This window comes from Panthera pardus, unplaced genomic scaffold (assembly GCF_024362965.1).
Source record: "Panthera pardus isolate Hobbes unplaced genomic scaffold, ASM2436296v1 HiC_scaffold_13, whole genome shotgun sequence".
NCBI classification, from domain to species: domain Eukaryota; kingdom Metazoa; phylum Chordata; class Mammalia; order Carnivora; family Felidae; genus Panthera; species Panthera pardus.
Genome location: NW_026526688.1, coordinates 163,968,418 through 163,980,788, shown reverse-complemented (window position 1 = coordinate 163,980,788; position 12,371 = coordinate 163,968,418). Strand labels below are relative to the sequence as shown.

The 12,371-nt window shown below is 37.3% G+C and overlaps 1 protein-coding gene across 8 annotated transcripts in view; it reads right to left on the bottom strand.

Annotated features, from left to right (window-relative positions):
* The window catches only part of FRYL (FRY like transcription coactivator), a 265,382-nt gene that overhangs the window by 145,615 nt on the left and 107,396 nt on the right, over positions 1-12,371 (bottom strand). For all 8 annotated transcript variants that reach the window (XM_053901596.1, XM_053901595.1, XM_053901597.1 and 5 more), the window contains one exon: positions 333-532. In XM_053901596.1, coding sequence (XP_053757571.1) covers positions 333-452 — 120 coding nt within the window. In that variant the 5' untranslated portion in view covers positions 453-532. Of the gene's footprint in view, positions 1-332; positions 533-12,371 lie in introns of those variants that run through there.

Sequence of the window (12,371 nt, the reverse complement as noted above, 5' to 3'; positions counted from 1 at the left end):
CATTCTGTGGCTATGGACAATGTACGATGACACGTATCCAGCACTGTAGTATCGCACAGCGTACTTTCACTGCCCTAAAAATCCTCTGTGTTGTGCCTTTTTGCTCCTCCACGCACAATCCCTGGCCCCCCTGGTCTTTTTACTGTCTCCCTAAATTTTGCCTTTTGAAGGATGTCATATAGTTGGAACTATACAGTATGTAGCCTTTTCAGATTGGCTTCGTTTAATTTTTTTTTTTTCAAGTACATTATTTCCTTTGGAAATTTTGTTATTAGAATGGTTAATACAAAAGTCAAGAAAATATTTCAGATTTATAGGTCAGCTCTACTCACCAAGGGTTCAGCCATTACAACTTCAATTTTCTTTTCAGCTTGAACAGCAAATTCTGCAAAGAGGCTCTTGATGACATATTCACCAGGCTTGACATCTGGGTCAATCGTAATGCTTGACATGATGATATTCTTTTTTCCCAAAGTGGAATGAAAGTTGGAAGAAGCACAGTACTTATTCACTTTGCTGACTGGTGCTGAAGCTAAAAACAAAAGAAACAAAAGAACTCTACTTTAATTATCAACACAATGAGACCTACCACAACCACCCCATTTAATATACACTCTGCCCCTAAAACCCATCCAGATCTCCCCATCTGGATTATCATGCTCTATTTTTGTCTATTACACTTGCTACATTCTAACAAATGGCCCAACTATAATTTAGTTATGTGTTATTTATTATGTACTGTTTTTCTCTTGACCCTACTAATGTGAATTTCATAAGAACAGGGTTTTTCCTTTGTCTTTTTTGTTCATTGATGAATCCCAAGTACTCAGAACAATGCCTAGCATACACTGGGTACAATAAATATGCACTGAATGAATGAATGAATTCTAAACACCGTTGTGAGCAATGAAGGAAATAAAACAGATGTGATTAAATGAAACAGGGATCGGTTAGGGCACTGATAGATACTATCATGGAAAGCACGCCCAGGAAAGGCCTCACCGGCGTGCCTGGGTGGCTCAGTCAGTTAAGTGACGGCCTTTGGCTCAGGTCATGATCTCCTGGTTCATGAGTTCAAGCCCTGCATCAGGCTTCACGCTGACCGTGTACAGCCTGCTTGGGATTCTCCACCCCCGCCCCCCACCTCTCCCCCACTTAGGCATGCTCACTCTCCTCTCGCTCTCAAAAAAATAATAAACTTAAAAAAAAAAAAAAAAAAAAAAAAAAGGAAAGCCCTCATTGTAGAAGCAACATTTGAACTCAGATCTAGATGATGAAAAAGAGGCAGCAAGGCAAAGCACCAGGAAAAGTGCTAACTTGAGTGTGTATGTTTGATAAACAAAAAGAAGACCAGTGTGGCGGGAACTCAAAGGATGCTTGGAAGCAGAGGTGAAGGGCAATCTGAGATGAGGTCAAAATCATTAGTCAGGGACTTAGAACTTTGTAGGAAAGTCAGATTTTATTCTAAATGAAATTAAAATTCAATGGAAAGTATTAACTTGGGAGGGATAGGACCCGGCTTCTCTTAAAAGATCTCTCTGGCTCCTCTGGAGAATGGACTGGAAGAGGGCAGAGGCAGAACCAGGGAAGCCACCACACAGATCCAGCCGAGATGATCCCGGCTCGGACTAAGAGGATGAAAGAGCACAGGAGAGAAGGAAAGGCCTTCCCATCTATCATATGTTAGTGAATTTGGCATCAAGGTGAAAGAATGGCATTAACAGTGACTTGTAGGGTTTTTATTAGAATCATTCAGAGGGTGGTGGTGCCGTTTGCTCAGATAGGGCTGTCCCAGTGCCTGGCAAACAGTCCGCTGCACCAGCTGTGGCACACAAAGAGCACTACTGACTGCTACATGCTTTTATCTACACAGGTTTTGTTCTCTTGACTGCCTGGGCGATCTACCCGGCTTCGTATCAACAGTTTATCCGGTCACCTTGCTCTTCCAGCCACCTGCATAATACAGACCCTTCCAGCCTCGAACTTCAGCTTATGTCATCCTCTGTGGCCTAGAGTATTCACTGAAAAACCTGCAAGCTGGTACTTCTCTACCTCGACCTGACCTCTAGGTAATACTCTTTCGTGTGGTGTCGCAAAAGCAAACCCTACCTTGCAAAGGGAAGAACACAATTATTCAAATGCTGAATTCCTAGGTGTGTGTGCATAACTATGGGACAGTAAGTTTATTCTCTGGGTGGTTTGGTCACTTTAGCATCTGACTTCAGCTCAGGTCATGATCTCATGGTTCGTGAGTTCGAGCCCCATGTCAGGCTCTGTGCTGACAGCTCAGAGCCTGGGGCCTGCTTCAGATTCCGTATCTCCCTCTTTCTCTGCCCCTACTCCCCTGCTCACTCTCTGTCTCTCTCTCTTAAAAATAAAGATTAAAAAACTTATTATAAATACTCTCCAAACTCACAAATTGTTGTTAAAAAAACAAACAAACAAACAAACAAACCTACTCTACCAAACATAGTGTGCCAAGATATATAAAAGTGACCTGTGATAACTCCAAAAGAATGTTCTAGAAAGCAATATAGAGTCAGGTTACAGCAGTTACTTCAGAAAAAATAACTGCAAATTAAGAAAAAAATATTTTTGAAAGACAGAATTTCCACTTGGCTTCTGTTCATGCCCTAGTTATTATCTTTATTTATTTACTTATTTTCCCCACAAAACAGACTTTTTTCCTCCAAGATTAAAAATCAGTCCCATGTGATGCTTATATATTAAAAAGTAAAGAATATTACACATTTTTAATACTGCACTTAAAACTAAATTATCTTTGTGTCACATCAAATTAAAATATAATATGTATTGTAATCTAGAACTAAAATTATATAATAAGAACAATTCAAAACAAAAATTCACAGTCCTTTGAACACAGTACACACTATTTATTTTAAACAATGACCTGTTTGTTTACTCTGTTTCATGATCCAACATTGTGTATTATAAAGGAGAGGCTCTGTTAACAAACGTTATTGTGAAAAATGGTGATCTTAAAAGAAATCATTTTGGATCATTAAGAGTACTCTATATTTTATATCCATGTTATGTTGGAAAACTTTAGGTAATCATAAAATAGTAAAAATCAAACAAAAACCAACAACAACAATAAAAAACTACTCAGAGAGTTTCCTGAAGTTTAATTTACATTTTAGACATAAAAACAAAAACATTTTCAAGATTTTGATTTAAAGTAGTTGTTACAGGATATATCTTTTTTTTAAGATTTGTAAGTCTCGAAATAAGATTCATAAGATCATAAAAGAGTTACAAAGTTTTTTTGTCTTTAACTTTACAATAAGTGTAACCAAAGAATCAGCCTTGTAATAGGCCTGGTACTTAATTTCTAGACTTTGATGAGGTATAAACTTCTTAAATGACATTATTTGAATAGTTTCTTTAAAAAAGAAAAAAAAAACTTTAATTAAAATAACTTCTCACATTTTACTTTGTTATACTTCCTAAAAAGCATAAACATAAATTAAGCATAAATGATCACTACATATCAAAACTGCATATTTTAAGAAATTTGCCAATAAAGCCAAAAATTTTAGGAATATCTGTACTTATCTTCTATTCTGTTCCAAATATCTGCACTAGCTTCCAAAATAAAAATATTTCAAGTTTGAAAAAAAATCCAATTTTTATGAAAAATGTTTTTAAATCAAATTAATTTCAATTATATTTCTTAATAAGTATTCATGAATGTTTGTTGAATTAATTAATACCCAAAAGTAACACTTAACAGATCTACTGATTGAAAGTCCAGGCCGCAAAACATTCTAATGTTGATATGAGGGGACCGGCAAAATAAATTATAATCTAATAAACAGAACGTTCTATAGACCACTGAAATGACATCATCAAAAGTACTGAATGGGGGTGTGCCTGGGTGACTCGGTTGAGCACCCAACTCTTTTTTTTTTTTAATTTTTTTTTTCAACGTTTTTTATTTATTTTTGGGACAGAGAGAGACAGAGCATGAACGGGGGAGGGGCAGAGAGAGAGGGAGACACAGAATCGGAAACAGGCTCAAGGCTCCGAGCCATCAGCCCAGAGTCTGACGCGGGGCTCGAACTCACGGACCGCGAGATCGTGACCTGGCTGAAGTCGGACGCTTAACCGAATGCGCCACCCAGGCGCCCCAAGCACCCAACTCTTGATTTCAGCTCAGGTCACGATCCCAGAGTCGTGGGATTGAGCCCCACATCGGGCTCTGCACTGAAGGTAGAGCCTGCTTAAGATTCTCTCTCTGCCCCTCTCTTCCCCTTCCCCACTTGTTCTCCTTCTCTCTCAACAACAACAAAAAAACCAACAACAAAACAACAAAAACCTGAACGGCACAGGAAAACACTCAACATACAGAGTTGAGTGCAAAAAAGGTCATAACACAGTATATAAAAGCAAAATAAAATAAAAAGGCAGAAAGAATATTTGCAGCATAGAACAAACACAGAGTTCATCACTTTTATCTCCATCTACAAAGCTCTAATGGCGTCAGCTGGAAAAAGACCCTCACCCCCAAACCAAAAACTATAGGCAAAAGATATGAACAAACAAGTTACAATATTTAATCTCACTAATACTTTTTAAACAAGTAAAAATTAGATGACACTTATCAAAGTGGTTTCCCAGCCCACCAGTTTGTGTTTCACTAATGTTTCACCTTTGGTAAAGATGTGTGAATTTCTCTCATATTTTGCTAACGGAGAAGAAACAGAGGTGATTGCTCCAGGCAAGGTGAAAAGACCAGTTTCCACATAACTAGATTAACTTGATACCCCCTGACTGCTTGAGTTAAATATTTCATAATGTAAAACAATAATATTTCCCTACATGTTACCATAAAATTTTGAAAAATTTATGTGAGCTTATGAGAGAATGAAGACATAACCGTTAGAGCATAATTCTTAACACAATGTAGGCACTGAATTACAAATTGTAGAAACCCAATGTCATATCAAACATCCTTGGAATATAAATCTACTAAACTCTAACTGCTAATAACAAGAATAAAGCCACAACCTGAATAATTAAAATATAGCAATAGAAGCTAGCATGCCTATTCTTTCTTTTAGATAAAGCGCAAATAAAAAAATAAATATGGCATTTTTGGACAGCTTATTCTATATAGCACTGCACTAGCATATTTACTAAAACAATTCTTTTTTTCATGTTAAGACTCCTATACCCTTGTAAAATAAATTTAAATTCAGTCAAAGAGAGCAGACAAGCCTTAATGGGAGACATGTTTGGTTTTGTTACTTGATAGCAGCAATTCTCAGCCTTTTTTTTTTTTTTTTACCTGCCTCCACTGTGCTCTTATGCACAGCACTCTAAACAGTAACACGACTCAAAATACAGAGTGATTCTCAACAACTGGGATGGTTCCAACAGGGATAAGTAGGGGCGGGTAGATGTAGTTTAAAAAGATCCCAGTGGAGTCTATGAAAAAATACCCGTAGCACCCTTATCCCAAGAACAGGTCTTTAGGGGTAAAAATTCCCACTTTAGTCACAATCTTTTATATGCATGTGCATACATTCATGTATAGAAATGCAGAAATATAACAAAGTTTTGTACAACTGCTTACTATTATTACTTACACTGGCCAACAATAAAAATTTTGATGATCACCCACCACCCCCGGAAAAAAAAAAAAAAAAAAAAAAAGTATCACGCAAATGGCATTGGAACAAGAACAAATATAAAAAATAGCTCTGAATTTAAAAAGCAAGACCAAAATTCTAGTTTAAAAAAGCAAGTCTATCCCAACAAGTTCTTTTGTGGATATCAACAAGCTGATTCTAAAGTTTATATGGAGAGGCAAATGACCCAGCATAGCCAACACAATACTGAAAGAGAACAAAACTGGAGAACTTACACTGCCTGACTTCAAGACTCACTTTAAAGCTACGGTAATAGAGACAATGTGGTACTGGTGGGGAAAAAAAAAAAAAAAAAAAGATCAGAGGAATAGGACAGAGAACCCAGGAATAGACCCACAAATGATCTTTGACAAAGAAGCAAAGGCAATCAATGGGAAAAGGAGGTTTTTCCACAAATGGTGCTGGAATAACTGGAAATCCACAGGCAGAAGAGAAAGAAAAAGAAAAAGAAAAGGAAGAAGAATCTTCTAAACACAGAACTGACATTCACAGAAATTAACTCAAAATGGATTATAGATTTAAAAATGAAATGGAAAACTATAAAATTCCCAGAATATAATATAGGAGAAAAGCCAGGTATTCTTGGGTTTGGCAATGACTTTTTAGATATAACACCAAAATAGAAGCCACGAAAGAAAATTTGATAAATTGAGCTTTATAAAATTAATAACTTCAGCTCTACAAATGACACTATAAAGAGAATGAAAAGACAAGGCACAGATTGGGAGAAAATCTTTATAAAACACATCTGATAAAGGACTGCCATCCAAAATATATAAAGAATTCTTGGGGTGCCTGTGTGGCTCAGTCAGTTGGGCAACCGACTTTGGCTCAAAACACCATCTCACAGTTCATGAGTTCGAGGCCCGTGTTGGGCTCTCGGCTGTCACCACAGACAGCCCACTTCAGATCTTCTGTCCCCCTCTCTCTGCCCCTCCCCTGCTCACTCTCTCTCTCTCAAAAATAATTAAACATTAAAAAAAATTCTCTTACGGGCACCTGAGTGGCTCAGTCAGTTAAGCGTCCAACTTCAGCTCAGGTCATGATCTCATGGTTCATGAGTTCGAGCCCCGCATTGGACTATGGGCTGACAGCTCAGAGCCTGGAGCCTGCTTTGGATGCTGTGTCTCCCTCACTCTCTGCCCCACTCCACTCATACTCTGTCTCTCTCTCAAAAATAAATAAAATATCTCAAGGGCGCCTGGGTGGCTCAGTCAGTTGAGCGTCTGACTTCAGCTCAGGTCATGATCTCGTGATCTGTGAGTTCAAGCCCAGCATCGGGCTCTGTGCTGACAGCTCAGAGCCTGAAGCCTCATTCAGATCCTGTGTCTCCCTCTCTCTCTGCCCCTACCCTGCTGTCTCTTTCTCTCAAAATATAAACAAACATTAATTAACAAATAAATAAAATATTTTTAAAAATAATAAAATAAAAAAATAAAAAATTCTCTTAAAAAAAGAATTCGTAAAAGTCAAAAAGAAAATAACCCAATTAGGAGTGCCTGGGTGGCTCAGTTGGTTAAGTAAGCATCTGACTGCGGCTCAGGTCATGATCTCACAGTTCAGGAGTTCGATCCCCGTGTCAGGCTCTGTGCTGACAGCTCGGAGCCTGGAGCCTGCTTCCGATTCTGTGTCCCCCTCTCTCTCTGCTCCTCCCCTGCTCACACGCTGTCTCTCTCTCAAAAATAAATAAGGATTTAAAAAAGAAAAAGAAGGAAAAGAACCCAATTAAAAAATAGGACAAATGTCTGCACAGACCCCTCCACAAAGAAGACGTACAGATGACAAACAAACATATTAAAAGATGCTCCGTATGACAGGTCTTCAGGGAAATGCAAATTAAAACAACACTGACCCACCACTGTACGCGTACTAGGATGGCCAAAAAACCCAGAACGCTGACACACCGAATGCTGGTGAGACTGCGGGGCCACAAGAACTCTCATTCATCGTTGGTGGAAATACAAAACGGTACAGGCACTCTGGAAGACAGTTTAGAGGTTTCTTACAAAAATAAACATACTCTTACCAGATGACCCAGCAACCATGCTTGTTGGTATTTACCTAAAGGAGTTACAAATCCACACAAAAACCCGTATAGGGAAGTTCATAGCAGCTTTATTCCTAAATGCCAAAACTTGGAAGCAACCAAGATGACCTTCAGTAGGTGAAGGTTTCAAAAATAAACTGTGGTGCATCCGGACAAGGGAACAGTATTCAGTGCTGAAACAGAATGAATGATCAAGCCAAGAAAAGACTTTAGAGGAAACCTAAATGCATATTATTGAGAGAAGCCTGAAGTCTGAAAAGTACATGGTATATGATTCCAACTATATGACATTAAGGAGAAGGCAAAAGTATGGAAGCAGGAAAAAGATGCATGATTGCCAGGGGTCAGAGGCAGAGGCGGACAGGGGAGCGCAGGGAATAGGGGAGCACAGGTGATTTTGAGGGCCCTGAAACTATTCTGTATGAAATTGTAATGATGGGAACATGTCCTTATATTTGTCAAAACCCAAAGAATATACAACACAAGGAGTGAACCCTAATGTAAACTACGGATTTGGGGAGATTACCATGTGTCAAATAGGTTCATCACTTATAACAACTGTATCACATTAATATAAAATGTTAATAAGGGAAACTCGGGGCAGGATAAGGGGGTGCATGAGAACTGTTTGTACTTTCTCCTCAAATTTTCTGTAATTTGACACTGCTCTAAAAAATAAAGTCTGTGAATTCTTAACAATTCAAAAAGAAAGAAAGAAAAGCCCATTCTATGCCTGTCAGCCAGAACCAAAGATGCCTGGGAAGAGTCAAAATAAACAACAGCTCGAGCTAAAGTTTAAAACAATAATGTACTTGGATCAAGCTCAGAGAAAGGAAACAGATTATAAGTCAATTAAAAATAAAATGTCAAAAACACAAATCAGGTTACACGGTAGACTGAAAGTAGAAACAAAGCTAGCAAAATCAATATTAGGGAATAATAGCAAATTTCAACTTTTGGTGAGGCCAGTCAGGTTGGTATAACCTCTCAACAAACTATCCAGCGAAAAACTGCACATTTGGAAGCAACTGTATCTGAAAAGGAAATAAGGAAATACAAATGATATGCATGCTGTGAGTATTGAAAGGTACAACATGAAGACATCATTTGATGACTTCAGTGAACACACATGGTTTGTTATTAAGGTGAGATGACCTCAAAATTTCTTCATAAATGAAGGACACTCATACCAGACACTGTTTATTTCTGATGGAAATGAAACAGTATTTAATACTTTATTAAGGTATTTTTCATATTTGTTCCTTTTATTTTATTAATTTTTTAAATTTTAATCCCAGTATAGTTAACATACAGTGTTAGTTTAGGTGTACAATATATTGATTTAATGGAATTCTATCAATTACTCAGTGCTCATCATGGTTAAGAGTACTTTTAATCCCCTTCACCTCTTTCACCCCCTGCCCCCAGCTCCCCTCTGGTAAGTACCAGTTTTGTTCTCTACAGTTCTAACAAACCTAGTCTTATTTCAAGTGATATGCTGGTAAATGCCTCTTTAAAAAAAAAGAAAGAAAGAAAGAAAGTCTTCTGATTGATAGCATTTGCCAATTTCCATTGTGTAAATACCGTCATCTTGATTGATTTCAAGCCACCAACAGTTTAACAACCAACTAGTTAAAATTCCTGGCAGTAACTAGATCCAGAATATACTACAAGTTATACTCAATTTGTGATGAGGAAACTGACTCCTAATTAAAGTCATTTGTCACTTGGGAGTGAAATATGAATTCAGGTCCTGAGTTTCTAACAACTTTCAGATCAGTGGCTTAATTTTCTCCACAATCACCAGATTTTCATACATCTCTTTTTTTCTCTTTTAAGGATTTAGATTACATACTATTGGCTTAGAATGACTATTTCCCAAATCAAATATTTTGGTTGCATCTTCAAATTCCTTTACATAAAATGAACTAAAAAGAAACAGCTTTTCCACTTTGATTAGAGATATATTTACCTATATTTTCTTTCTTTTTTATTGAAGCTTTTATTTTTAATTTTAGGTAGTTAACATACCGTGCAATATTGGTTTCAGGAGTAGAATTCAGTGATTCATCACTTACATTCGACACCCAGTGCTCATCACAACAAGTGCCCTTTTCAATACCTATGGCCCATCTAGTCCATTTCCCACCCACCTCCCCCCATCAACCCTCAGTTTGTTCTCTACTGTTAAGAGTCTCTTGTGGTTTGTTTCCCTCTGTTTTTTTTTTCCCCTCAATTCCCATGTGCTCCTCTGTTTTGTTTCTTAAATTCCATATATGAGTGAAATCATATGGTATTTGTCTTTCTCTGATTGACTTATTTCACTTAGCATAATACATTCTAGCTCCATCCACGTTATTGAAAATGGCCAGATTTCATTCTTTTTGATGGCTGAGTAATACCCCATTGTGTGTATGTATGTGTATATACCACATGTTCTTTATCCATTCATCAGTCGATGGACATTTGGGCTCTCTCCATAGTTTGGTTATTGATGATGGTGCTGCTATAAACATTGGGGCATATGTACCCCTTCGAATCTGTACTTTTAATCCTTTGGTTAAATACTTAATAGTGCAATTGCTGGCTTATAAGATAGTTCTCACCTATATTTTAACTCCTTTTTTTACTTAGTTTTATTTTTTACATTAAAATCTGTCATCTTGGGGCACCTGGGTGGCTCAGTTGCACATCGAGCTCTTGATTTCGGCTCAGGTCATGATCTCACAGTTTGTGAGATGGAGCCTTGCAACAGACTCTGTGCTGATAGCATGAAGCCTACTTGGAATTCTCTCCCTCCCCCTCTCTCTGCCCCTCCCGTGCTCATTCTCGCTCTCCCTCTCTCTGTCAAATAAATAAGCATTTGAGAAATAAATCTATCATCCAGCTGGAGTTTATTTGGAGTGATATTCAATAAAGACATTTTTTTTCTCCAATATTTCATCAATTCTTCTAGGTTCCTTTACTGAAAGTCAATCACTGATTTTATTCACTGATTTTATTCACTGTAGTTTATAAACTACATCCAAATTCAAATTGTGCTTTGTATCCTGCTCATTAAGAATCTGGTTTTGGAGGGAAAAAAAAAAAAAAGGAAAAGAATATACAGAAGGGAAGCTGAGAGAAGAAATTCTTTTAAAAAGGAAAAGGAATGGAGGTGGATTAGGCCTGGAACATAGGCTGAAAAAACCTCCTAGGCCTATTTCTATTGGACTATTCATTTAAATCTTGTAGCCTGGGTACCTGTCTTTTTGAGGAGTGATATACTGCTATCCCTTTCTTGATAACAAATTTAACAAATTAATGATACAGTGAAACTACAGTCTCATAAGAAAGATCATGGACATAAGCATACTCACATAAAAAATCTGTTTTTGTATCAGTATCTCCTTTTAATTACTGTAGCTTTATAATAAGCTTTATTACCTGTTGGCACAAATACTCCTGTTTACTCATCACCCTCAGTAATTTCTCAGCTATTGTTTTTCACTTACACTTCCAGACTTGTATGTATCTTCATAAATTAATGGGAAAAAACTGGCATCTTAATTAAGACTTCTTGTCTAGAACCTGGGCATACCCTCATTAATTGATCTTCTTTTGTGCGTCCAAAGAGAAATGAGATCTGTATAATTCTTTTTTTCTTTTTTTTTGGATTTGAATTTTTATTCGCTCTTTAAGTTACTAAATTTTAAAATCATAGTATGTAATTCTTACTAATTCTATTCGTAAATACTTTAAGTTTCTGTTCTGTGTGAATGCAATCATTTTTCTTACTATTCAGCCCCACATTTCTGCCTCTGGTAGAATTTCAATGGATAGAAAAATTAAGACTTTTACTTGTTCTTTGGACATCTGTTCCTAAAATGTTTATTTATCCTAGTCTAAACTATTCCTATTGAAAACAGTTTCTAAACATAGAAGTCCTATGACATCCTTGGCACATATCCAATGCTTTTTACTTGAAGTCTACTACAGAAATATCGCTTATTATAAAGCTTAAGAAAAATGACCTATCTCTAAATAATCCATTATTCACTCAGCTAGAATCTCCCTGAGGTTATTATTTTCTTGTACTCTTTGAACCTTCAGAAACTCAGCTCAGAAACTATTCCAAAAATCTAGAAATTATGTGGTATTTTTAAAATGTGCATGAACCCAGGAGTCAGAAGACCAGGGCCCCAGACTTGACTTGGCTACTTAGTATCATTATAATCTTGGTCATATTATTTCACCTTTCTAAGCTTTTGCCTTCCCTCTAGAAAAGAAAAGGCTGAATTAAATCTCAACCATGGGTATGTATCAGAAGCTACAAGAAAGTTGTTTTCATTTTTGTTCTCCTCTTCTCCTCCCGTAAAAATACTCACTGCCAGGGAAAAAGCTATCATGACAGACTTTTCTCCCCTGGCCAGACATGAATCTGGGGATCAGAATCGGAGAGCCCTGAGGTGAAAACCGGAAGGCCAGAATCCTGCAGGACCTCATCTGGCACACACATGTAGATCTAGGGCCTCTGGGAGGTAAACAGCAGCGTATCGATGCATAAATATCTTCTTTGCCTTCTAAGAAGCTGAGCAGAATCTAATACGTGGGCCGAACCCTCCATACCCTTGAAGCTGACGTGGTGGGGGAAGACAAGGACCAAAGAG